Consider the following 26,934-nt stretch of genomic DNA (forward strand, 5'->3'; position numbering starts at 1 on the left):
GTGTGATAACTTTCAGCACAGAGAAGAAGCGGTTACTTTACCACAGGTGAACAGGAAATGTGCATCTACCTGACCTGCAGTTCTCTTACTGCAAATAGTGAGAGGAGGTAGAAAGGTTTTTGTCTTTCTGAAACTACGTGCATGGTGACACGTACTGCCTTAATATATTTGAATTATCATTAACTGCTTCTGTAGGCATGTGGTCAAGTCTCCCAACAAATAGTTTCAGTCTGCGAATAGTTTTTTGGGGGGTTTTGAGTCACACAAACAACGACAAACACAAACTCTTTTCACCCCTTAACTAAAACAGGATCAATATCTTTGCCGTGGAAAACTAGTTCAGTTTCTCAGCTTAATCCCTGAAACAACAGAAGACCACGGCTGAGAAACACCCCCAGTCATTCACTTTGTGTCCTTTTACCACATTCGGTCGCACGGACTGAAGTTCAGCATTGTCACACAAGCGTTGGCTGGCAACTGATGCTCTTCTTTGAACAGCCATTAGAAATGTGGGTAACTATGGAGAGAGGAAGGAGTGTGTAGTGTTTGCAGTTGTGAAAAGCAGTGTTTTTTGGTGTCACTTGGAAAAGCGAGAGTGATGGAAAGAGAGTGGGCAGAGAGAGAGGGGGGGGTAATATATGCGGCCCTATTGTGGGGAATCAATGCACCGTGCAATAATGGGGGGTAAAGGGGGGGGCACAAGCCTGACGGGATGTCCTCTGTCTCATGGTGTGCCCCCCTGCACTAAGAAACACACCCAAGAAGACCGCGCAGAGTCAACCAGACTCTCATCCGAGCTTCTTCCATTCACATCTTGGTTTTTTATTTTTTATTTCCGGGGAGCCAGCCAGAGACGAGGGCCCAAGGGCAAACAAATGTGAAGACTCAATAACTGTGTCACCCAGACAAGAATGCTGTGATATCAAGGAGCGCTTCCTCTTTTCACAGGTTGTGGTGGGCTACGTTGTTATATGAACGTACGTGTTGCGTTGCGTTACGTTGCGGTGTGCTGTGCCTGCAGCTTCTCTGCTAAATGCGTGTCCGGACAAAGTCTAAAGAGACGGAGTCTGACAGGACGAACTGAGGTGAGAACATTTTTATTCTATGCTGAAATTTGTAGATTATTAGTACAAACATGAGGAATTTTGTTTGCAGGCCACCTGGTAATGTAGGAACGAGTGGTTAATAATAATAATGAATAAAAACGTGCATTTCTGCATTAAAACATTACAAATATCCTTAGTTCACATTCTTTAGCTGTGACGAAGCTGTAAGTTACACTGTGCTAACATGCATCAGTATGTGCATGTATGAGAAGCTGCTTAAGGTGAAGATATACGGGTTAAAAATATCAAAAACAACAAAATGTGTCAGACATTGCATCATTCCTGTTGAGTGAGTGAAAGGAGGAGTCCGGGTACTGTGAATTTAAGGGACCACGCCAATCAATTAAAAGTGATTTGTGTGAATGGAGGCCGGCCGAGCGGAGGGAGCAGTTTGTTTATAGGCCTCGTGCTTTGTTTCAGTGTCTCCCTTGTGAAAGCACAAGACTATACGAGAACAAAACCAAAGTATTGTATGTGAATAAAGTGGACAAAGAACAATAGGAGCCTCTGTACAGACAAGGCTGGGAAAAATGCAAGGAGAGGTTTTAGGGAAGGGAGGGAAGGGGAAGGAGGGAGGTGGGGGTGTTAAGGAGTGGGCGATGACAGGAAGAGACACATGGATGATCAAATCAGCACAAAACTTCACTGAACAATAGAGGTCGGGTCATTTCATATCCATCGTTCAGCAAGCAGGGGTTGATTTGATGCGACAAAAACCATAAATCACTTCATGATGGAACATTATTTTCAATGTGCATTGTGCATCTTAAACAGCTTTGAAAATACCAAATGAAGCATTCACAAAAAAGTAACTTTTATTAAAGCTCAGCTATATTAACTCAATGGTTTTTTTTTTGTATATGAAGAATGGGTCAGATATGTAAAGTGACAGGCGCATCAACTGTACAGAGCATTATAGCACGTTTAGATTTAGACTTACTAAATGCAATATACTTAGATATGTATTTTCTATTGCACCTCAGTGAAAAACCCACAGTTTTCCTTTATTTCGTGCAGGTGGGATGTGACCCACTCAGCCTCCTCTCCTGGACACGATGTTAACGGGCAGAGGAAGACTCTGGGAGGGGAGTGGGAAGCTGTTGCACTGGTTTATCCTCGCTTACCTTCTCCTCCTGGCTCTACCGGCGTGCACGGGCTTCCTCCCCGACTTTTGGTCTCGAGTGTTAACGCTGTCCTTCGATTCGCACACGCACCAGTACATGACAGAACAGGCCATTCTCAACGTCACCATGGAGACTCTGACGGCCGCAAAAAAACAGCAGGGGAATCAATCAGAGGAGCAGGTGAGCTGACGTGTGCAGTGAGGATAATTAAAACACATAACTGTAGTCAGCACTGATGCAAGCCAGTGAATGATTATTATTTACTATAATAAATAACGTTCATATCATCCATGTGATAATATGAAGCACACACCTGCATCTCATTCCTTTGATAGTAAAAATCAGCCTGTGTTTCTCTCAGACCAGACTCGGTCGTGGCTTCTGGAGAGCCGTGAGAGAGGTGGTGAAGTCCAACGCTGCCATGGATTCCCTGAACTACACCAAGTTGGACCCGGTGTACCACTTTGATTCAGAGCGCGTGGACAGCGCCATGCTGATGTTACGGCAGACATGGGCTCAGACTCTGCTCTCAGTTCGGGCCAAAGAGTACCAAAGTGCTCGCCAAAGCCTGGGCCAGCTACTGCACTCCCTGCAGGTACACAGCAGCACTGCCATTAAAACAGAGACAATGAAAATGACTTGAATGACTTTGAAACAGCGATGTGTTATAATTTAAAAACAATCTCCTTAAGCACTTGCACATACACACAGTAGAACTGCTATTTTGCATGCAGAAGAAACCTATACATATGGCTTATAATCTATAACACTTAGCACTAGTGAGGCATACAGTAAGTATGGCTTTGTCTTTTACCAGGACTTCTACAGCCACAGTAACTGGGTGGAGATGGGCCAGCAGTCCATATACCTGCACCTGCTGCAGCCAGAGGAGCCTGCCATCCCTGTGGCTAAAGGTACTTCACATGCACATCTGTGATTTTACACCACTGCGCCCTAAGTTACTGAAGACGGCCTCGCGGGCAGCTGAATGCCTTCGTCAAAACATGTTTTGTTTTCTCAAGATAGCACGTTCTTAAGGTCAAAATATGATTTTGTGAAGTCACTGTGACTTTCAACTTTGACCTTTGACCTCTAACTACCAAAGTCTATTCAGTTCATGTTTCTCAAATAAAAGTTTGGACCAAAAGTTCTGTCTGCCTCAAGCTCACAGGGGTTAAAAATGTAAATACATTCATTATGTGCCACCTAGCATTTCTGCATGGCTCAAATTTAAATTATATATATTTTAAAGTTTCTGCTTCTTTACAGATAGATTTCAATGCAGCGTAATAGGCGTTTTCCTCTACTGCAGAGCATCAGGATCATCAAAAACAACACAGATTTGACAGCTGCCCTGTTCTGTCTTTCCTCTTCATGCTTGTTACAGTCACGTAGACACACAAACGAAACAGGCTGTCTTAAAGCTTAAAGCTAAACACATAATTTGTCAAAGCAGGTAACTATAGTCTAAGGCAGGTTCCACAACCACACCTAGAAACACACACACACAGTAACAACTACGGCAGTGGAAACTCTGACTGTACATTGTTATTTACATACCGAGGACAAAAAAAAACAAGTCCACAGGCATGTGAGTGATCAGGTCATGGACAGAGGCAGGAAAACACAACAAGCAAATCAGTATTTACTTTAGAGGAATTAGCTGAATGCATAATAAAGAAATATATAACATATATATAACATATCAGATAAAGAAAATCATCTGAGAAATTTAATTATTTTTATTAAAAAGCAACTAAACTTTTTCTAGATTGACCATTCAAAGTGACTGAAACAAATGCTTAAAAATAAAATCCAACAGTCTGACATCAAGCTGGCAACGACACTGATGATCCTTAATCCTATCAGCCATTTTCACTCATTGTCACTTGCTGCATAGCCAGTACAACTGATTAATAGAAGTAGAAGCAGTAGTAATAGTGGACAACTTTTTACAAGGCAATAATTTGTCAGATATGATTTTACACTTCCCGTCTCGGTCCACAGAGGACACTCCTACCTGTATGGAGTGCTTCAGTCCCACCTGTCGTGACAACATCCTGCCAGCGCTGACGAACACAAGGCAAGACCAGCAGCTGCTCACCACTGGCTACTTCAGCACTTCACCTCCAAAACCTCCAGGTATGTGAGTACAGCTTCAGCCACCGACAGCTGCAGTCCTGCAAAAAACAAACAATGAATCAACAATGTGAATTAAAGGGATAGTTCACCCAAAATTCAAATTTCACTCATTATCTACTCACCCTCATGTCGACTAAGGGCTGGGAGAAGTTTCAGAGTCCTCCGTGCCTTCTCTGAGTTACGGGGGCTCCGCGTCCATATAATGGTTGTGAATGGTGCTCACTTTTCTTCGTCCAAAAAGACACACCAAAAAACATTTAAATACCTCCATACTGCTCGTCTGTAATGTCCCTCCTGTATTGAAGCCCCGACATGAGAAATTGTTCCATAAAAAATGAAATAAGTCTATATTTTAAGCTTGTTTGTAGCGGAAGCGCCCAGTGTCTCAGTTCACTGCTCTTCCTGTGTCAGTGCGATTTGCACTGACCGGCGGAACAATTTCTCATGTTGGGGCTTCAATACAGGAGGGACATTACAGACGAGCACTATGGAGGTATTTGGATGTTTTTTGGTGTGTCTTCTTGGACAAAGAAAAGTGAGCACCATTCACAACCATTATATGGACAAATACTGCTGCGCGAACCCCCCCCCGTAACTCAGAGAAGGCACAGAGGACTCTGAAACTTCTCCCAGCCCTTAGTCGACATGAGGGTGAGTAGATAATGAGTGAAATTTGAATTTTGGGTGAACTATCCCTTTAAAATCAATAGCAGTTTCTATATCAAATGTTTTAAAGGCTTTTTCTTTTACTCTTCAGGTAAATGTAGTCATGGAGGTATTCTGGACAGGAGCCGCCATGTCAAAGCTAAAGGTGGCATCAACAAGGACAGCACGTCGCCCCTCTTCTCCCCTCACCATTACCTCCATGTGAAAGCTGCCACTTTGGCCACCGAGGCCACGCTGAGCGTCCTGAGAGACCTCCGAGACACTGTGGGTCACAAAACCTTCCTCCGGTAAGTTTCAATTGGAGTCTGAGTTGTCTGAATAGAAAACACCAAAGTCTGGAGAAACTGTTTGAAACACTTAATAAAATATTTGGTGGAAATACGGTATTACAATGGACCCAATGGTGGCCCTACTAGATCTATTACCAAGAGGTATGGAAGGAAGTGCCAAAAAATATCTCTTACAGATACTACTAACATCAGCAATTAAATGCATTACAGTAAGGTGGTTGAAGCCTGACCCTCCAACACACAATATGTGGACTGAAAAAATAAAGGAAATATATCAAATGGAACAAATAACATATTCCCTGAGGCTCCAAAAACATATATTCACTAAAAGGTGGAGCCCTGCTATGGGTATACTGATATAATTTTATTTATTTTATCCCATCTCGCTTTATTCTATTTTATTTAATATTTTTCTTTGTCACTGTAGTCTCCGTCTCTTTTGTTGTACCATAACTGTTACCTTGTGTATGAAACAGCAGATATGATGATTATGATTCTCTACATGATTTGGAATGAAACTTAAATAAAAAACTAAGTAAAAAAAAAAAAAAGAAAACACCAAAGTCTGAGACAACATGTACAGTAGTATTAATGTATTTTCCTTCTAAACTTCCTCCGACAGGCTCTTCAGTGTGAGGCAGGTCCCTGCTTTAGTGTTCGTCTTGGACACCACAGGCAGCATGTTCGAGGAGCTCACCGCAGCTCGTCTCCGGGCTCACTCCATCATCCAGAGCCGCGCCGACAGCCCCGGGCAGCCTGGCACCTTTCTGCTTGTGCCCTTCCACGACCCAGGTGAGGGCGCGGTTATCTGTCACAGCCTGGGATGAAATTACAGGATATGGAAACATCTGCCTGAAGAGCTGGGCAAAATCACTTTCCTAAAACTCCACCTTCACCGACTTGCTGCCAAGCATGTGATGAACTCACAATTTATTTATTTTTTTCACCCATCCACCACTCTATCCTAGCGGGATTTTCTTTTTCTTTCTCCTAATTTTGCACTTTTCTTCTCACAAATTCACGACTTATTCTCCTCTGACTTCCTGTCTCTCTCTAAAAGGAATTAAAAGCCCCCTCCAAAAACTCATAACTTGACCTTTAACTTCAATAGCTATTGCATTGCTGCACTGTTTTCACTGGTTGATTTGATTCATTGGTATGAGATAAAAGGTCACATGAGTCACATCTGCTCCGTCTATTTTGTACAGTGACCCTCAAAGCTCAACGTACTGCAACTTTAGACAACACATGCAGATAACAATGCTAAATATTCAGTCTAACAACACAACAGAAGTGTGTTACCAATCTGTATGTTTCAGCCTTTTATACAGCTGCATGGAAACGTGGCTGTCAGAAACCATACCCCCAATTTGATTTTGACAGAAAGATCACAAATGAGTGAAATTCATGCTGCTGACTTCTTGTCCGTCTCTAAAAAAAATAAACCCTGTGAATGTCAGTACATTATCCCCAAGTTCACCAAGGTAACAAGCTGGTTAAATGCATCCTAACAGCTGAATACCTTGTCTGGTGTATTGTGCTCTGCAGATGTAGGACCAGTGTACGAGACCGATGACCCGAACCAGTTCATGCAGCACATGGAGAACCTGATGGCGCTGGGAGGAGGAGACGAACCAGAGATGTGTTTCTCTGCCGTTCAGGTAACTTCATACGCTGTTTGAGTGAACTGATCAGGTGTAGTGGGGTCTGGACTGCAGGTGTGAATTGCAAGTGGCAGGTAATGTCACGTTTTCCTTTGTGTTTACAGCTGGCTCTCACCCACAGTCCACCACTGTCAGAGATCTTTGTCTTCACCGACGCCTCCCCTAAAGATGCACACTTGTATGATGCAGTGAAGGCACTCGCACTTGAGAAACAGAGCAAGGTGGGTTTTAGTTTTAAAGATTATTTCTCTGCAATACAATATGTTGTCTTAAGTTGCTTTCTTTCTGAGGTGATCAGGATAAAGTAACAAATTGGGATCTGGTAAATGAATATGGCATTATTTATATTGGCAGATTCTTAGCAGCATGCAATTGTTTTCTTTTCCCTTGTAATACACTATGCAATGAAATGTGTCTTATCTTAATCGTATTTCTGATTTTAATTTTTCCCACAGGTGACGTTTCTTTTAACTGAAGACCCCAAATACATAACAGAGACCAAAGCGACTGAGAGGAAGAGGAGGAGGAAGAGGAGGAGGAGGAGGAGGAGGGAAGTTTTGTCCCCAGATCGTTTCTCTCTCTACTCTTCCCTGTCCTCCCTGTCAGGAGGACTGACTATATTCACCACCAACTCCGACATCCATAAGGTCTCTGCCATAGTGGAGGACAACACGGCTGCAGACAAGGTAACACCAACACCGCAACCTGCTCAAACACTGATCAACTCAAAGCTAAATTAGAGCTTATCATCTTGTAACTCTTCAGATTTATCCTCTGAACCACTGTTTTTAACAACTAAGCCACATCTTTACTACTGAGTCCTTTGGTCATATTCCTATTAGTAACTTGCTTACTGATCATTTGCACCAGGCAAATTTATGGCAACCACCACATTTCTTCATATCAGGAGGAAACATAGTTTGGTCATATTTTTGTAAACATGCTCCTTCTCTTTTTAAGAATAAAATGTGATCAGTCATGTCGTGTGACCTATTTTTAATTTTGAAATATTGACTACAGGCAATTCAAATCTCCCTGAGAGTGCACTGAGATATGTCAAGCACATTTCCTTCATTCACTTTCCACTTCAGGTGACCCTCCTCCACGTGGACAGCACCGAGGAGCTGACGTCCTCCCACTCCTTCAGAGTTGACAGCTCAGTGAAAGATGTCACCTTACACATTACTGGTAGTCTGACAGAATGTGTCCTTACCAATCCCTCAGGTACGTGCAGAGCAAAGTTATAAGATATACAGGAACCTAAATCTTGTTCGCATTCGTTTTTTTTAAATTTATTTTTCTAATATAAGAACTAACGGATGCAAAATGTTCAGTTACCACACCTCGTCTTCATTTTCAGACCAAAGCCAGGCTCTGTTGGGGGAGCAGGGCCCCCTAGCAGAGCTGGAGCACTTCGAGGGTCTGTACCGCATCAGCCTGCTTCCCCCCATACAGCCAGGCCAGTGGAAAGTCTACACCAAGAGTGACGGACACCTCACATTCAATGTGATAGGTAAAGAAAAAACCATGCTAGACAGTGAAAAAATCCAACATACACTGCTCAAAAAAATAAAGGGAACACTTAAACAACACATCTTAGATCTCAATTAATGAAATATTGCAGTTTAAAATTGTTATTCAATATATAGTAGAGTGTGTTGAGAACAAAATAACATAAAAATTATCAATGTAAATCAAAATTATCATCCAGGGTTGATTTCACACAGGTCTGATATACTTGGGAGTTACAATGTGTTGTTTAAGTGTTCCCTTTATTTTTTTGAGCAGTGTATATTCATTTTTGCAGTAGATATTATACAACTGTACTTTAGACAATCTGCACCTTTCGATCTGCACCACCAGGTGACAGCAGCGTGGATTTCCTCTATTACTTTGCCACTGTGACCAATGAGACGCACCCAGGCCTGGCCAGAGTAGAGGGAAGTCCAATCGCAGGTAAGGTATTGATATACGGTATAATCTGTGACGTTTCTGTGATGTTTCACAGTAAATCTGCTATATAACACAAACTCTTTTAACCGTATTTACCTTCCCAGGCGTCCCTGCCTTTCTGGTGCTGGCTGTCACAGGCCTGTCTCCAGAGGACGGGGCGTCTTTCAGTCACGTGACGCTGCTGGGAGCTCAGGGGGAGACGCTCCGGGAGGTGACGCTGAACTCCTCTTCACCGTCATCCTACTCCGTGGACGAGCTGGTGGGACGGGTGGACTCTGTCCCCCGCGTGCCCTTCTGTGTTCAACTCACGGGCCGAGACGGCCGAGGGAACAAGCTGGAGAGGGTTTCCACAGAGATGGTGCAGCCCACTCATGTTCAGATTCAGGTAATCTATGGCAGTGTAACAAAAGACACAGGTTTCCCAGGCAACAAGGCAGAGGTCAAAGCTGTGACTCAGATGTTAAATGTACTTTATGGATGTATATTTCTCAGTTCTGTCAAACAATCATGATTCTTGGGTGGTGAAGAAGCAAGAATTTAAACCACCAACACTTTTATTACCTACAGCAAATCAGCACTTGATTCAGTTTCATCTTATTCTACGGAGCATTTTAGCATCTTCTAGCTAAACTGTATTGGTTATAAGACCTGTAGCTTCACCTTTTCATACAGTTTTGTGTCGAGAGATCGTCCAATTTATAATATTACCTGTTTTCATACCTCAGGTGTCGTCAGTGCCTCGTCTGGTACCTGGTCACAGCACAGTGGTGGACTTCCACATCCTGAACCACGGCCCAGCCAGACTCTTCGATCTGAGCATCGATGACGACTGTGGATATGTTCAAAAGAGAGGACCTCACAGGTAGGGGAAAAAAAGAAAACAGTCCCCAAATAATTCAAAATGCAGTCACAATCATGCGTTCTCTAAGATTTTTCTTATTATGAATAAAGCAAAATTACACTTTAAAAGTCTGGATTTCTGTCGCTCAGGTTCCATGTCACAGAACAAGGGTCCTTCCACGACCAGGTGAACCTCCACACTGCTGCCACAGCTCAGGCAGGAGCGACCGTCACTCTTACACTCACCGTGCGAGCTCTCGACTCTGCAGATTCAAACTATGCAGTTGCCTACCTGACTGTGGTCCCCCCGGTGAGCATTTACTGAAAACTCATCTTTTCGTAGGGGTGGGAGAAAAAAATCGATTCACATAAATATCGCAATATCTTTTTTGACGATTTTTTTTTTTTCAAAAATCGATTTTTTAAAATGTATTTATTTTTAAATATTGTGCAATGTGCATTTGTTAGCCTTTTTTACATACAGAGAGTACAGGTTTTGAAAAGGGTTTAAGTTCACTTTATAATGGAGTATGTTAATTTATAGGCTTCTACAGTATTTGTGTGCAGATAAATGTTACAAATGCAGACTAAAAATCGAGAGAATCGGCAATATCGTAGGATCGCAATTTAAATCAAATTGCCATCCAAAAATCGTCGAAGAATCGAATCGGGAGAAAAGCATATCGTCCCAGCCCTATCTTTTACTTCCTGCATTAGTCTTCTCTGTTTTTGTCAATGTGAAGTTGATTAATCAGTCTCAAACACAGATTATCTCTCTCTGACATCACCTCCTCTTCCTCCCGTAGGACCCCGACACGTCCCCACCATCCTGCTCTGCCGCAGGAGAACAGTCCATCTGTCCTGACGTTTGTACGCAGTCAAACTGGAGTGCGTCTCTGGTGGTGTCGGACAGAGGACGCTCCGGCCTCGCCGCCCTGCAGCTGCAGAAGGGCGAAGGCACTCTGACTTTATTCCTCAGCCCACCACCCACAGAGGAGAACATGGGAAACACCCAGCCTGGCTCTGACCAACAACATGCACACAGGAACATAACTACCCACAAAAGTCATCACCACCACCATCACCATCAACACCACCACCATCAACACCACCAGGCCAGATTAGAGAAGGGAGACTCCCCTTTGAATGTGTCGCAGTGGGTGCTGGATTCATCTCAGCCGCTGTGGGTGAAGTACACGTCGAGCTGCTGCTCTGCTCAGGCAGAGCTGCTGGTGTGGGACACGGCTGGAAACATGAAGCGCTGCAGTCTGAGGCCTGACCAGCAGAGGCAGCTAAGAGACCGGAGTAAAGAAACCAGTGGAGCTGGGCGCATTACACTCACAGAGATCTTTTTCTTGCTCTTCAGCCTGCTCTGGTTTCCTCTGCTTTAGCTACATGTGTGATTACTAATGTTTTGCAGGTCAAACAGATCTATGTGTTGATCACTGGGTCCCAGTTTTCCAGATAAGGAGTTGATCACAGAAGACACGAAGCTTGTCCTATTTGTGGAGGAAATAAAAATTTAAAAAATAGTCAGTGCACTTCATAAAAAAGTCTCTTTCATGATTGCTGCTACTGATCAAGTGTTTGCTTCTGTCATTCTTGAAAAAGTGCACTGAATAAAGTATGAATAATTTGAATATTTCTGTCAATAGCTTTGCACTTTCAACTGGTATGCTCTCATTTTATTGTTTTATCCAGGAAATATGTGGCAACTATACAAAGTAATGTAATAATATTGAGTTTTAGATTGAGTTTAACATTCATCCTCACAGTTAAGACCATTGGCGGCATTTATATTAATTACAAATGGAAGAAAGATACCCCCACTTGATTGTACATCACAAAAAATACATATGCGTTTTGTTGCTCAGTAGGAATATATTCAAACTGGTGTAGTTAGAGATTATCAATTGATATTTGTGTTTTCAGGCTCACAATGAGTTTGAAGTTACACTTATCTACAACAGTCTAAGAGTCGCCGTCTGTAGGAAAGGATTTGTGTGAATGTAAACAGACCTCATGTACTACAGCTGCTGAAAACATTTGAGGTTTCAAGCTTGGTTTGTTTGTGAAAGTTGTGCAACTTGTCGACGTTCACTTGACACGTCACAAATTCCACAGAAAGATATTCAGAAACCAAGTTGTCCCGCTTAACCTCAACTGCTCAATTTACCCTGGAAACAGCTGTTCAGTTGTTTTGACAGGAGCCAGTGCAGCTTCTCAAAACCAAACCATATGGCTATATGCAGATGAAAAACTGACTGGCTGAGTTTGTTAAAGATCATTCTGAGTTTGTTTTGCATCTTTAGGAAACCCTGAGGAATATTTCTGCTTAACTAGTACATAAATGTTTCATATTTCAACACTTGTTTGATTAAATTTATGACCAGATGTTCTTTTAGAGCAACTTATCATAAATTTTTACTTGACCAGGAGATAGGTTACATTTTAAATGAGAACTGATTAACTGTCGGGCGGTTACTCATTACATTACACAGAATTAGGAGTGAGGGTACAAGCAGGGAAAACCTGAACACAAAGCCCAGAGGTTAGGAAGAAGAAGAGGACTGGGTTCTTCAGACTGAGCCTCTCTGGGAATGTTGGATAAACTATGTGCACCACGATACAAGCAAGGAGCGGTGGAGGAGAGGGGACACTGGGGCAGTAAGGCCGAGTTTCTCCTGGCTGTTGCTGGAAATGTTGTCGGCCTGGGCAACGTGTGGAGGTTTCCTTACCTCTGCTACAAAAATGGAGGGGGTAAGCATGAATTGATGCTCACTACTTGACGTCCAAAATGCGTAGTACTACTGCAGCGGTGTGCATTGATGTGGACTTTGTAAATTCAGGTGCATTCCTGGTGCCGTACCTGGTGTTTGTGGTGACCTGTGGCGTCCCTCTGTTCCTGCTGGAGACGACCGTGGGCCAGTACAGTCAGGAGGGCAGCATCACCTGCTGGAGGAAGCTGTGCCCGCTGGCAGAAGGTACTGGCTTCTATGACTCAGGAGGATCTGTTGTAGCAAAGACAAGGCAAATTATTTCAACCGTTGTAGCTACAAACCACAAAAAGCTAGAAAAACAAATTCCAACGACCAACTTTCTCTGGAAACCTTTTTGAAATGATGACTAGCTAGCTATATGACTCATTTCCCCACTGTGGGAGAGTTGTTCAGGTCAGAGAGTTCAATGCCTCAATGTTATAATCAACATTGGAGGGATGTCACACATTACCAACTCAAATGGAGGCCACACAAACTTTTACAAGCCATAGACCTACATAGGCTGATGGCTGTCAGCACAAGGCAAACATTGACAAAGTAAAACCTACCTGCTCTCCATTGGCATAGGTCCAAACTTTAAAAAAAAGAAAGAAGAAGAAACAAACCTATAGGCACATTAATATTTAAACAAGGGAAGTAGAAAATGTTTCATTTGCGTCATGAAACTTAGCAAACTCAAGTCAAACTCACCGGATGTCAGCAGCAGGCAGCTACTTTGGTAGCTAGCAAGTAGCAACTACCATGATGACCATGATGACCATAGCATGACACACCTGTGTAGCTCCCCGCTTATTTGTTGGTAGCATTGCATTGTGGGTAATGTAGTTTGATAGTTTCTAACCACAAACAAGACATAAAATGATAAACATTTCTTGTTTTTTTTTTCATTTCATTTTTTTTTAACCGCCTATAAAAGTTCAATACAATAGAAAATGCAATGCAATAAAAAAAAAAAGTTAAATGTTCCCTTTTTGTTTTTAATTTTTGTGTGTAAAGCTTAAGTCATTATTTTTTAGTGTGTAAAGCTTAAAGTAATTGTTTTTAGTGTTCAATTTCGTTATTAAATTCATTTATTTGTGTCTTAATCTATTTTTAGTTCCTTAGAGCTTTAGTATAGGCAGTTTCAGTCAGGTTCCAGGGATCCTGAACAGTCAAAGGTTCGGTAACTCAGGGTTTTCTACTGTGTGTGTGGCCCTGCAGGTATCGGTCATGCAGGGCAGCTGATCCTCCTCTACAGCTGTATGGCCTACATCATTATTCTGGCCTGGGCATTGTTGTATCTGGCTTTCTCCTTCAGCTACGAGTTGCCCTGGTCCAGCTGTGACAACTACTGGAACACAGGTAAAATGAACACTGTCACACACACACACACACACACAGGATATAATGAAAATATCTGGATGGTTCACTTGCGCTATGACATCTGTATATTTTAATTGCTTTTAATTTAAGACCCTGAAATTGCACCAGAGATTATTAAATGCATCTCCATTGAGGCTGATACCTTTGAATCATTCATTATATTCATTGTGCTTTTTTTTTTGCTCTCATAATGAAAGAATGCCACAGAGCATTTAAATGATTTTAAAATTTTGTTATTGACTGAGTTTTTACAATCTTTTCAGACGACTGTGTGGACTTTTCAGCAAGAAATAAAACTCTCCAATGGACCAACCAGACTAACTCGACCTCTGCTGCAACTGAATTCTGGGAGTAAGTCCATCATTAACAAACCAAGCCTCCAGATTTTTCTTCATGTGCCATTTATTTGACATTTTATTCTTGTTTTTTTTCCCCCCCTCCAGACGACGAGTCCTGGCTATCTCAGGGGGGATTGAGGAGATAGGCAACATCCGGTGGGAGATTCTCCTGTGTCTCATTGTCATGTGGATCACCTGCTACTTTTGTGTCTGGAAAGGGGTCAGATCTACAGGAAAGGTATTCACTTTGGTAGATGTCTCTAGCTACAGTATATTTACTATTGTAACATTTACCTTGTTTCTCCAGGTGGTTTATTTCACTGCTACCTTCCCCTATGTGATGTTGGTAATTCTTTTGATCCGTGGTCTATCTCTTCCTGGTGCTCTGCAAGGAGTGTTGTTTTATCTTCTGCCTGAACCCTCACGACTCACAGACCCACAGGTAGGAGACTTAAAGATAAGTCCTGGCAGTGGGAGTGGACAGATGTAGCCTACTCACTGTTTTCTGCTTTGTTGGGCCAGGTGTGGATGGAGGCCGGGGCTCAGATCTTCTTCTCATACAGTGTGGGCGTGGGCTCCTTAATTGTGCTTGGCAGCTACAACCAATACAACAACAACTGTTACAAGTAAGGTTATGTCAGTGTGTGTCAATTCTGAACTGATCAAGAACTGAGTAAAAAAGACTTAATGGACCATGCACTGTTTTTCTGTTTTGCAGAGACTGTCTGTGGCTGTGTTTGCTGAACAGTGGAACCAGTGTGGTAGCTGGGTTTGCAGTCTTCTCAGTGCTGGGGTTCATGGCTCATGAGCAGGGCGTCCCCATTGCAGAGGTGGCTGAGTCAGGTAAAGAAAGACACACAGGAGAGATGCAACCTCCACTGAGCACTTCCTCCACCACTGGTCCATGATGAGGAGAATCTCTTCTGCCCCCCTGAGGTCAAATTGAGGCATGACACTATAGCTTCAACCTGAGGCCGGTTGTTGACATACAGTGCTTGCCATCTGTTTTACGTTGTGTGAGTTCCTGCTCTGGTATGCAGTGGGACACTTGCTCCGAGCAGTGTCCATCCCACAGACCCACCCGGTCATAGGCGGTGGCTCCAGCTGCCATGTTTTGGGTGTGATTCAGGGCTACGCCGGGGGTAAGGGTGGGAACACTGCTGGGTTGGTAGTTTTCTGGTTGGTGTTGTGGTGTTTGAGTTCTGTTTGCAATGGGAAGGAGTGTGGCTTACTGTCATCTGATGTGGTGCATGGCCAATGAGAGGGCTACTCTATGTAGTTAGGGCCTTGCATGTTGTCTGGTCAAATGAAACCATATGCATGAACACACGTCTGATCTATATCATTTGACTCAGATCTCATATAACTCATATTGTATGTGTCTGTCTGTGGTGTATTTTTGAATCTGCTTAGCCCCACTTTTTGTCCATCTGACCATCTGAGATAAAAACTACAAATTTTCATAAAACAATACAGTCCCTTTGGCCCGGTGGGTATTTAGGGTTTTTCCTTTACAATTTTCAATGTGAGCATCATTTTCCAGGTCTGACATTGCAACACACTGAAGAGGAAGCCTGATACAGATAGTTAGAGATACTGATCCGGATCCATTCTGCTGTTGTTTTTTTCCAGGTCCAGGCCTGGCGTTCATTGCGTACCCTCAGGCTGTAGCCATGATGCCTGTGCCTCAACTGTGGTCCATCTGTTTCTTTGTCATGCTCATTCTCCTGGGCCTGGACACACAAGTAAGATGTACACAAAATCTTTAATTATTTATGTTTTAAGAACCCATTTCTCTTTGTAGATCTACTCATTCCTTCTCGTCTGTTCTGTGTTCAGTTTGTGGCCATGGAGGTGGTGATGACCTCCATCATAGACATGTTTCCTAGTGTAATGCGCAGAGCAGGCCAACGGGAGCGCCTCCTCCTCCTCTTCTGCCTCGCGTGCTTCTTTTCTCAGCTCGTCATGATCACTGAGGTCAGGGCTTTGTCTCATGCCTACATTTCTTATTTATTAATCCAATGTGCCTGTGCATTCATGTCCAAATATAGCATATGTGTGTGTCCTTCATTTATTTTATCACCATTATAAGAATTTATTTCCACGTTATTCTGAATTACAATAAGGTAAGAGTATGAAAATATTGGCCCCAACAGGCTTCCATATATCTGAATTGACATCTGTGTTAATATGCCTACATGTCTCTGCTGTTGTCCTCAGGGAGGGATGTATGTGTTCCAGATGTTTGACTACTACGCTTGTAACGGAGCCTGCATCCTCTTTCTCTGTGTGTTTGAAACTCTGGCTCTGGGATGGGTGTTTGGTAAGTTTGCTGTTTTATCCAATTTTATGTGTTATGTGTTTTATCTTGAGTAACCTTCTGAGGTCTCTGATGGCTTCCTGTCGACAGGGTTTCAGCGAACACTTTATGTCCGTAATCCCCGAGGTTTGATTGCGAATTGTTATTTTTACACTTTGTTTCTGGTAATGGAGTGGGAGATACTCCAGCAATATCGTGTAAAGACTCTGGATCCGCCATGATGCAACCATGAGCAATTCTTTTGTTACACTCACCCTGTCTGATAAACAGTCTCGACATCATCAGGTTTATTTCCCAATATTTGACACATCTGTCCCAGAACCACAGCGAGCATTATGCAACTATTTTCACAGACTGGAGAAAAACGTTTCCCTTTAAATTGCATCAGCAACCTTGTATAACATCTGGCCACATTTGGTCATTCTATCATAATTATCCAACCTCATCTCCCACCAAGGGGCCGAACGGTTGTATGACATCATAAAGGACATGACAGGTGTGCGTGCAAACCCATTCTTCAAAATCTGCTGGCTCTATCTCACACCACTGGTCTCACTGGTGAGTCTGTCGTTCACTGGTACATTTATGCATTATAAAAATCCTCTTTGCATCTGAATGCAACATTGGAAAATTGTGCCTATAACATCAACAAAAAAATAACTAGCTCTTTGTTGTTTTCTCAGGGATCTTTTATATGTTCTTTGGTCGAGTACCAGCCTCTAACCTTCAATCGCTGGTACGTGTACCCATCCTGGGCGTATGTGCTGGGCTGGTTACTGGCCCTGTCCTCCATCCTGGTTGTGCCAGGCTGTGCGTTATATAAACTGGCAACTGAAACTGGAACCCTCAGTCAGGTGGGACAACTGTGTTATAGATTAAGATAAGATTTTTTCATGCAACCATAGTTAATGCATACAGAAAAAATATTCAATCTGGGACTTATATATTAAAAGTACTTTAATATATAATATTGGCTATAGCACCAAATATAAATTATATAAATAAATATTGCATTGTGAAATAATGATGAAATCAAGAAGCAATGGTGAGAAAGTCAAACTCAGAATAACTCATGTCAGTCAGATCACACACACGTAGTCGTTTGTGCGTTGGTATTATTAAAGAGGCTTGGCACAATGAGAAAGACTCAGATTTTCATCTACTAAGTTCATTTTTGTCTCGCCACTCCAACTATGCAATAATAAACCCATATTATGCAACCAACCAGGTGAAAGTGAAAGTTTAGTATTGAAGAATCCAGGTTAACCTATCCCTTAATCTCTTAGCGTGTCCATCGCCTGTGTCGGCCTGAACCTGTCTGCCCACTGACCCAAAACAAAGAGGCCAAGCTGCAGGACATCGGAGGGGAAGCTCTGCAGCGACTCACTGACTGATATGAAAGGTTATATGATCCTTCACCAATTGGAAACTGTGTTTCTGGAGCCAACAAGTAAGATCTGGCACTGGATGGGGTGGTAACTGATTGCAACATTAACAGGCATGTCTTGAATCCTGAGGTCTCCTTCTTTCAACACTGGATGACACAGTGAAACTCATGTTCAACAACTGTTTCACATGAGGTCACACTGTAATCACTCATATGCATTTTGATCCTTGATCCTTGATCAAAGCACGAGTCAAGTTTCTGTAATGTTTATAAACATTAAAAACCTGTGTAACTGCCAAATAAATAACTATTATGGAAAATAAAAATGCAATTTCTCTTGTCGTAACATGAGCGTATGCAGCTCCTGCACCTTAAGCCAACTCATTAGTTTAGAATAAATATGAAGAAGAAAAAAAAGAAAATCCAAACCACAGCCACAGAGGTGAAAGTCCAACATGTGATCCATTTCTCCATCTCCACAGCTTATTACACATGTGGTATTTGTTGGTCCTCCTTATACTTTCTCACCTGACTTCCTGGAAGGTTTATGATTGACCTACATTTCTTGGAAAAGAAAGGAACAGGAGTGCATGGCGAGATTTAAAACACCTACAACCATCAATATAATCATATTAGTGCAATTTCAGCCATTGGCTGGTGGAGCACTTAAGCCTCTAGTGGCTAAGTCAGTATTACAAAAACAAAATGTTCGATAAATCCTGACTAAAAAAACAAACATTTTAAGAATAAAGAGGCTTGGGTCTTGAGGGTTGCTTTTATGACAAAAAACAAACAAAAAATCTTTTCATGTATCACTTTATTTAAATACCTTCAAATTATGAAAAATACACAGTATAAACCACTTAAAATCTCATAAAGGTGCCCTGCTGGCGGCGCTGTCTGTCAGATGCACAAGCGCAACAAAACAAAACAAAAGGAAAAAAATCATACACGTGCCGCACATATTAAGTCACATGGACGACATACTTTTTCACATGAACAATTCTCACACGCTCACATTGCAAACCCTGTTCTGCCTGTGAAGAAAACAAATGACCACATGATGACACCCACAACTCAGTGGCTTGGTGCAAGAAAACACAACATCACAGTGAAAATGGACAAGAGCTGCTGCGTGAGAGCAAAAATGGTTTTACTGATCATCTCAGAGGTGCTGTGTTGAATTGCTTCCATTTTCACATGTGTTACATACATATAAAATTAACAAAGACTTCACTGAAGTAAATGATTATAATAACATGTGGTAATGATGATGTGCCCTGATAAAGCAAAAGGGGGAAAAAAAGACATCAAAAAGAGTTTTTAAGGCTTTGTTGCACATCCTTGCAACAGTCCAGTGTAGTGCAGCCTGTGGTGTTGCAGGGGGATTTTCTCTGCAGCTTTAGCTCCCAGCAGTGTTTTAAGTACTTCTTTTAAGTGCCATTTTCTGAGAGCCTTTGTGGTCAGCTGTATTGTTTTGAAGGCACCATTCTTGGTGACAGCATACTTTCTCTCTCTCTCGGGTAAAATAAATGAGAAGAAACCATTTTTTCAACACTTATCTAGATGTATTCTTTTTTTTCCCTGAATAAAGTTAGTCTAGCATGACAGAAAAAACAATCAAATGAACCGATAGTACACACTCACGTTGTCGTAATCGCATTAAGTACCACTTGTGTGTGTGTGAGCCAATATCCTCTTCCTCCTGGGGATTCACATTTGATTCTCACATAATCCTTTAAGTGGTTCACATGCAGGAGCGTTCCCCTGTGTGTGGGTTGATGAAGTCTGCAGTGGTGATAGAAGGTGTCTTGGGAAGAAATTGCACTTAAGTACATTAATTATAAGGATCTGTCTTCAGATGTCAAACATTTCATTCTGGTGAAGGGAGACAAGACCTGCAGAGATACTTTGTGCAGCCCCTGTAGAAGAAATAGCTGCAAATAACAAGATAATAAAACATAAAAAAAACAACACATATATTCTCCGAACACGGTGACTGGTGCTCCGCTGGCTGCCCTGAGTACTGGCTCTCCCTCTGAAGGCACGGCAGATTGTGCTAACCAGTAGAACTGTCAGGAGGCATAAAGGTGACTTTGTCTGAGGTTTTCTCGCCGGCCTTGAGCCTCCTGCTCTGCTCTGACTGAGACCGCTGGTTCTGGTTTGGATCCAGCAGGCTGCGGAGAAGGCCGGACGATGGCACATTTGAGTTCCCAGCAGCTCCGGGCCTGGTGGTGTCACCTGCGCCGACGCTCTCCGGTTGACCGGCAGAATCCGGGTGGGACAGTGGGATTTGTAAATTCTGCAGGAGTTTGAGGTCGGGGTAGTTGTTGGACTCGGCCATGGCTCTGTGTAGACACTCCCAGGCCATGATACCGTTAAAGCTGCAGTTGGGGTTGCGGGCAGCCTCGCACAGTAGTTCTGTGTGCTGGCGCAGCTGGGCTATGTCCCGCTCTGTGGCGTTGCTTTGTTGCAGCAGCTCCTTGGTGCGCAGCGTTATGTCCAACAGTCCTGACTGTTGGAGGATTTCTACTGTGTTGAGGAAACGGCGGTGGCGAGCACTGGTGGTGGTGGTGTTTTTGTTGGGTCCCCGAGCTGTGACAGAGGAGGAGGAGGAGGTGGCGGTGTGGACAGTGGATACAGATGGGGAGCTCTGGCTCGATGACACAGAGGGGGAGCTGGAGGAGGACGGACTATCTCTGGGTGAAGAGGAACACGTCTGCCCAGAGGCTGAGACTGCTAATTTTGGCTGCTTATTAAGGAGCTGCTGAGGTGGACTCCTGTTCTCAGGTGTGTGCTCACTCTTGTGCTCTGTACACACCCTCTTACTCAGATTCTGTGAATCCACGTTTGACGAGGATTTATCGGGTGGCTTCTTGCTGGGGTGTGGTGCAATGCGGGGGTAGTTGAAAACCGGCAGGCCTTTTGTTTTCTTTCCCGTGACACTGGACCGGGACGAGGGCTTGCGTAGCTGCAGGGAAGCTGGCAACAAGCTGGGCTGCTGGCAGAGAATCACACGAGGAACACCAGAGCTGCCGGTCTCCCAGCGTAGCTGACCTGTTTTTTGGATCGTGTCCGGCTGATGGAAAAGGTAGGAAGGGGAAAGCAAGTACGAGACAAGGAGAAAACAAGGACCCAGAGGGAAGTACTATATTTGAAGGAGGTGTACGAGTACATTATAAAGACATAAGAAGACAATCAATCCTTACAGTGTCAGTCCTTATCCTTAAAGGGATAGTTCAACATTTTGGCAAATTGGCCCATTGCCATAATACCTATATTCTTAGCAGTAGGTTCGTTACCTTTAATTGTCGGTGCAAGCTATTTTTAGAACGGCGGAGCAGAGCCGCAAGCTGCTCAGAGCTACGCTACGGAGGCTCATGGGATTTCTTGGTTTCCCTCATCAAACTCATCAAATACAGAATCCAACAACTCCAAAACGCTCTGGTGGACAAGTTGTGACCTGCACATTCACCACGCTATGAGATAATAACAGAACGTTATGAGACAGAGTTGTTTTCGAGGTAAATTCATGCAAAACCGCTGATGTGTGTTCCCATCAGGGGGTTTTTCAGCAAGCAGTCTCTGCATTTCCCTCTAAAACAACTCTGTCCCATAGATTTCTGTTATTATTTCGGCCTTTCTGTGTGGAGTTTGCATGTTCTCCCCGTGTCTGCGTGGGTTTCCTCCGGGTGCTCCGGTTTCCCCCACCACTAAAAACATGTCGGCTAGGTTAATCCTCCAGTCAGTGCCCCTGACCAAAGGCACTGGCTCATAATCTGGAGTTGGTCCCCGGGCGCTGCACCGCGGCTGCCCACTGCTCCTCAGGGATGGGTTAAATGCAGAGAAAGAATTTCACTGTACTAGCTGTATATGTGACTAATAAAGTACCTTTACCTTTACCTTTATTTCATAGCGTGATGAATGTGCAGGTCACAACTTGTCCACCTGAGCGTTTTGGAGTTGTTGGATTGTGTATTTGATGAGTTTGATGAGGGAAACCAAAAAATCCCATGAGCCTCCGTAGCGTAGCTCTGAGCAGCTCATGGTTCTGCTCCGCCGTTCTAAAAATAGCTTGCACCGACAATTAAAGGTAATGAACCTACTGCTAAAACTATAGGGATTATGGCAATGGGCCAAAATGTTGAACTATCCCTTTAACATCCAAATTCTTACTTTTGCTTCCAATCAGATAGCGTGTCTTCACCTACACCTGCCTTACCTGCTTCAGCACCATGTTCTTGATTATGTAGATGGGTGTGAGGTCACGGTCTGGTGCGATCTTTGTAGGATTCCCAGGATTTCCTTGGCCGACTTCTTGATTTTTACCTGGCTGCTGTGCGGGGGTTTGCACACACCCGCTGCCTCTGGACTGGCTCTTGTTGCTTTGTTGATCCTCCACATCCGTCTGCTGCCAGTCTGAGCCATCTGCACGGGAGACAGAAGAGCGAGAACTGAGAAATACTGACTGATAGAGGGATAGTTGAACTGTTGCATGAACCAACATTTACTTTATGTGCATAAACAGGGAATGAAGAGACAAAAACATGCTGGCATACACCTTGACCTATATACCTGAGGAAACAGGTTTTTCATGTACTTACAGATGACCATCAACAATGTCTTAATTAATGCTGTCATGTGCCCATTACATAACCTGCTGCTAATTCCCTTTGACCCATAACCTTCAATTCTGGCTGTATCCACTGTGTGTGCAATGTGCAATGACTGTTGCAAGTTGGAAACCTGCTTTGTGGTCATGCAATTTCTCAAAATGCCCCGTGTTGACTCTGCTGTTAACCTCTATGGCCACCAGAAGGCACTGTCAGATTGGACACAACTGCTGTCATAGCAACATACAGTACTGTAAGTTACCTGTTTCAACACAGCACTGCTTGTACTAGCATAAGTAATGTGAACTATAGTATGGAATTACATAATATGTGACACTAATGTTTCCCATTGTTCTTTCTTATTTTGGACTGAACTGATGCATACATAGATTGTACAATAACGTGCCAAGACGACGTCCATCACAAGTGTTATCACACCCTCATTCCTACCATTTATTACCACTGCATCAGCCATTTAACATGATTACCAAACACCAAGGCTTGGATTAGATTGCCTCTTATCAGAGTCAAGTTGCACAATGTTGTTGCTTCAGGAATTAGTATTATCAAAGAAGCAGTTTTCAAGTTTTGGCAATTTGGATTTGAAATGAAATGGTGGCTATGAGGTTGAAGTGCTGACTCTCTTTTTGCTACAGTTTTAGGAGAGAAACTGGTCTTTAACAGACAAGCACAGCAACCAACACCAGATCAAACCTCATCCTCTGTTTATGCTCGACAGACTTTATACAGTCAGTCACTGGCTGTGGCTTATTGATAGAAAAAGTTCATTCAAGTGTTAAATTTGAGGTGTTGGGGGGTGCTGATACTGTTCCTACACATATAATCTGATATTTTGTCTGTATGCACATAAAACCTGAAAATCAGCAGTGACCTTTTGTCATTGTGTAATTTCAAAACCATGCATACGCCCTGTCATTTAATACATAACACTGTTTGTCATATGCAGCATATTCTATTTCATTACTGCCTGCACTGACTTGTCTTGTACCGATGTTTGTGGGAGTGTATTATTGTAGGTAGCTGTAGAGAATCAAACTTGGTTGATTCATAGATGGATAGATAAGCTTTATTGTCTGTCACAAGTGAAGAAACTCTTCTTTGACAGGCTCGTATAAAAAACACTAAAAACAAAAATGGTAAAAAAAAAAACAACAACAACATTTATCATCATCACATCACCAGGTTATACAGTATTTATGTCACATTTACTTTCAACCCACCAGAGTAGCCAGAGTCTTTTTCTGAGCTGCAGCGGGACCCCCGTCCGCTGGACTCATCTGCGTCTTTAGTGTCACGCATCGCCAGCAGAGTCGTGCTGTTGCTCTTGTCTTTGGCATTCTTGCTCGACAGTGCACAAGGACTGTGCTCGCTCAAACAAGGCTGCTCCTTAGGCATACTGGACCCTAGTCGGAAAACACATGATATTTATCTACATGCTGCAAAACACCAACATAAAAGTATAACTTATGGACATAAGTATAGAAAATGTTACTGTTAGATGCAAAATAATGAAAGCATGTGTAATAAGATCGACATTTGAAAACATACATTTCTACATATTGTTCTTAAACTTACTCGTACTGTTTATTATTATTATTATTATAGTACAACATCATTTAAATGTCTCAGATGACAACATTAACCACAGCCATTTTTAGCAACAACATTCACACAAACAGGTACTGTTAATACTACATACTTCCTAAATAAGTATCATGTTGCCTGGATTCTTTCCTAATCAGTTTGTGCCGCCTATTGCACAACATTTTAATAGCTTTTCCAGTGTTTTTCTCCACATGAATCCATGGTGGCACATATTGATGGATGTGAGCGTTTCGTGTCTTCAGGGGTTGTAACCGTGGCAACTTAAACACAATGACAGCATGAGCATGGTCTCTAATAACACCTCACAGAGAAAACTGAGCCTGTAACTGTGTTGGTAAACCAAACAAAATGCTGTAATTCAAATTAACAGGGAGAGACATGTTGTGTGTGTGTGTGTGTGTGTGTGTGTGTGTGTGTGTGTGTGTGTGGGGGGGGTTTGTGAATTCATGTTTTTTACAAGATAGAGGCAGCTTGTCTAAATAACTGCTGGGGTTTAATACTAATTTACTGACTCACAAGCACCTGCACGACAACAAACAATCTTTAAGCGGCAGCAGCCAGAATACGACTGTACATATGTCCCCTCATTTTGCCTGCCAATGCCAACTGAAAAATACCTGATCATAAATATATTTATGTATTTTTGTTGTTTATAATATTATGAACAACAAAAATTGTAAAAAGGTTTTAGCTGATGCATAATAACATTAATACTTGTTGTCACACAAGATTTTAAATTAATGGACACGAAACTACTGCACTGCAGTTCCTAAAATGACGAAATAATGCACACAATTTGTCAGACAATCATAGCTAGTACTTTTGCCATTTCCATAAAACGTGGCCCTGCCTGTGAGGGGTTGAATGACATTACTGCATTTTATGATATAAATCAAAAGGAAGAACAAGTAGCAGTGGGAGTTTTTCAGGGGGGGAATTGAGCCCTGCACAAAATCATAACTTTGCTGTAGGGATCTATACATATTGACAAAGCAGATTTGCAATTCATATTCATTCATTCAAGCATTATAAGTTTGTAACATTTAGGAAACATATTTAGGATACTGTGTAGCTAGTCGTGTCGAGGCAACTTTAAAATCACAGCTTTCCCTCGAGGGACTGACTGCACAACGTCTGTCCTTGCAGAAGTCCACTAAGGTTTTCCTCTGATGAACACTGGTTTCTCAGCTTTCACGGTTGATTGACTTCATCTCAGCAGAAGGTGTGAGAAAGTTTTCGTGATAATATTCCGCGAAGGGAGTGGTTCCGTGAAGGCAGCACACGTCGCTCTCAGCTGAAGCCGCAGCACCACCCCCTCTTCCGCCCCCCCCCCCCCCTCCCTCTTCCTCCTGTTATGTAACTCAACTTTGGGACCTGCCCTCTCTTACATAGCCTATACACTTTCTCGCACACCGGTGGTAAACACGTCCAAAAAAAAAAAAAAAAACATAACAAAAACACAGTTATCGATATGTTCATGTAGCCTATAACGACACCATGCGTAGCGAGCACATTGATAACCATGCATATAAATCGGGAAAAGTTATAAAAGAGTGGAAAAGCTCGAGAAGGAAGCATACAGATGTGGCAGTATCGACGTGCCCAAAGATTTATTATCGCTCCAACCCACAGTGGAAAACTTACCTCCAAACGGGCAACAATCAATTACTCCTAATTAAAAAAGCTCGTTTTTTCCGCTTGTGTTCCGTTCAAGGGAGCCAGACAACGCTGACGTTGAGTAACAGGACCATGTTGCAATTGTTAACTGACAAATGTACAGTACAATAAATGAATCATTCTCGTCTTTGTCCAATATGAAGTGTGATAAGACTACAGTGAGGACGGGCAGAGCTTTGCCAACCATCCATCAAGCGCAACAGCAGAACAGAACGAACTTCCGGTTTCTTTCAACATAAAACTCACAATAATAAACAAAGTGCATTAATTTTATAAAATAACGCCAACGTGTCCGGTAATTTTCAGCTCTATGCGGACATATTTTCCTTTATACATGACTCAGACAGTACTTACCTAAACGTGTATCCAACAGTAGCAACTACCAAACTTTTATTTTGAAATTCCGGTGGCTCACTCATCAAGCGAGCTTGACGCCGCCGTTTGACGCTCCGATGAAACGTTAAAGAGCACGGCGGAAAACGTAATAAATCAATACCGACACGTTACATCATTAGAGCGCGTGTTATTAAGCAACAATAGTGACACAAAGAAAGCAGCTCCCCCTTGATAATAACACAATTAAACACCCGGCTGTAAAGTAAGTAAGGAGGCGGTCTTCTGCTCTGCCGTTACCTTATCTGAACCCCGGTGACCGCCTGTTGGACCACCCACCACCAGACACAATACAACGATCCGAACGTGCGCGTAACGGCCATTGGTCCGCGAGGCCACTACGATAGCCAATCAGAGATCACTGCGCGTGCGGCAGGCAGACGGTAGGCTACACAAGGGAGAGAGAGACCCGAGTGTGCAGAAAACAAGGAGGCTTGTTGGGGAAAAGTCACGTTTGGGATTTAAGATGGAATTTATGGGGCGAGTGAGTGAAGGAGAGATTCAGGAAGAAGAATAAGAAACACCATCACAGCTGGTTGAGGTTTTTATCTGCACTGTCCAGTTGGGACGGTTGGGGTTTATTCCAAATAGTAGCTTATGGAAACATGCACACAATTCAGCTACATTCATTCAATACTACAAAGGATTAAAAT

The 26,934-nt window shown here is 42.8% G+C and overlaps 3 protein-coding genes and 1 long non-coding RNA gene across 7 annotated transcripts; 2 read left to right on the forward strand and 2 right to left on the reverse strand.

The window, feature by feature from the left end:
• The first annotated feature begins 928 nt into the window (after positions 1-928).
• vwa7 (von Willebrand factor A domain containing 7) lies at positions 929-11,423 on the forward strand. Its single transcript, XM_085795040.1, has 17 exons — positions 929-1,085; positions 2,124-2,410; positions 2,592-2,825; positions 3,048-3,144; positions 4,238-4,372; positions 5,130-5,325; positions 5,951-6,120; positions 6,877-6,989; positions 7,097-7,213; positions 7,448-7,678; positions 8,084-8,216; positions 8,353-8,505; positions 8,856-8,948; positions 9,050-9,330; positions 9,671-9,807; positions 9,936-10,095; positions 10,592-11,423. The coding sequence occupies exons 2-17, from the start codon at positions 2,162-2,164 to the stop codon at positions 11,174-11,176; spliced, it is 3,084 nt and encodes a 1,027-aa protein (XP_085651166.1). The 5' UTR covers positions 929-1,085; positions 2,124-2,161; the 3' UTR covers positions 11,177-11,423.
• On the reverse strand, positions 4,284-12,874 carry LOC146975814 (uncharacterized). 2 transcript variants are annotated; one of them, XR_015037456.1, is made up of 4 exons: positions 12,655-12,873; positions 9,666-9,774; positions 9,042-9,335; positions 4,284-4,410 (listed from the first exon to the last, which is right to left on the reverse strand). It is a non-coding gene; the product is annotated as an uncharacterized LOC146975814 (long non-coding RNA). The 2 variants fall into 2 exon arrangements; XR_015037457.1 differs by lacking the exon at positions 4,284-4,410 and adding an exon at positions 8,836-8,917 and having other exon boundaries at positions 9,033-9,335; positions 12,655-12,874.
• LOC146975815 (sodium- and chloride-dependent GABA transporter 2-like) lies at positions 12,262-18,105 on the forward strand. Its single transcript, XM_085795046.1, has 14 exons — positions 12,262-12,545; positions 12,635-12,769; positions 13,766-13,906; positions 14,191-14,278; positions 14,371-14,503; positions 14,573-14,707; positions 14,788-14,891; positions 14,984-15,108; positions 15,898-16,010; positions 16,105-16,242; positions 16,486-16,588; positions 17,043-17,143; positions 17,269-17,439; positions 17,872-18,105. The coding sequence occupies exons 1-14, from the start codon at positions 12,386-12,388 to the stop codon at positions 17,977-17,979; spliced, it is 1,755 nt and encodes a 584-aa protein (XP_085651172.1). The 5' UTR covers positions 12,262-12,385; the 3' UTR covers positions 17,980-18,105.
• Positions 18,106-18,772: 667 nt separating this feature from the next.
• On the reverse strand, positions 18,773-26,612 carry LOC146975816 (CLOCK-interacting pacemaker-like). 3 transcript variants are annotated; one of them, XM_085795056.1, is made up of 4 exons: positions 26,522-26,612; positions 23,827-24,009; positions 22,195-22,400; positions 18,773-21,051 (listed from the first exon to the last, which is right to left on the reverse strand). In XM_085795056.1, the coding sequence occupies exons 2-4, from the start codon at positions 23,999-24,001 to the stop codon at positions 20,032-20,034; spliced, it is 1,401 nt and encodes a 466-aa protein (XP_085651182.1). In that variant the 5' UTR covers positions 24,002-24,009; positions 26,522-26,612; the 3' UTR covers positions 18,773-20,031. The 3 variants fall into 3 exon arrangements, with proteins under 3 accessions (XP_085651182.1, XP_085651181.1, XP_085651180.1); XM_085795055.1 differs by having other exon boundaries at positions 26,243-26,546; XM_085795054.1 differs by lacking the exon at positions 26,522-26,612 and adding an exon at positions 25,856-26,034.
• Between the last annotated feature and the right edge of the window lie 322 nt (positions 26,613-26,934).

Source organism: Trachurus japonicus, chromosome 13 (assembly GCF_045865225.1).
Source record: "Trachurus japonicus isolate A0001 chromosome 13, Traja_1.0".
NCBI classification, from domain to species: Eukaryota; Metazoa; Chordata; class Actinopteri; order Carangiformes; family Carangidae; genus Trachurus; species Trachurus japonicus.

Coding starts and splice junctions, on each gene's coding strand:
- LOC146975815 (XM_085795046.1), top strand. CDS start 12,386: ATGTTGGATAAACTATGTGCACCACGATACAAGCAAGGAGCGGTGGAG. Junction 14,892..14,983: donor TACAACAACAACTGTTACAA/GTAAGGTTATGT, acceptor TCTGTTTTGCAG/AGACTGTCTGTGGCTGTGTT. Junction 16,011..16,104: donor TCCTGGGCCTGGACACACAA/GTAAGATGTACA, acceptor TTCTGTGTTCAG/TTTGTGGCCATGGAGGTGGT.
- vwa7 (XM_085795040.1), top strand. CDS start 2,162: ATGTTAACGGGCAGAGGAAGACTCTGGGAGGGGAGTGGGAAGCTGTTG. Junction 2,826..3,047: donor AGCTACTGCACTCCCTGCAG/GTACACAGCAGC, acceptor GTCTTTTACCAG/GACTTCTACAGCCACAGTAA. Junction 4,373..5,129: donor TTCACCTCCAAAACCTCCAG/GTATGTGAGTAC, acceptor TTTACTCTTCAG/GTAAATGTAGTCATGGAGGT.
- LOC146975816 (XM_085795056.1), bottom strand. CDS start 24,001: ATGCCTAAGGAGCAGCCTTGTTTGAGCGAGCACAGTCCTTGTGCACTG. Junction 22,401..23,826: donor AAAAGACTCTGGCTACTCTG/GTGGGTTGAAAG, acceptor TCTCCCGTGCAG/ATGGCTCAGACTGGCAGCAG. Junction 21,052..22,194: donor AGAACATGGTGCTGAAGCAG/GTAAGGCAGGTG, acceptor CTTTTCCATCAG/CCGGACACGATCCAAAAAAC.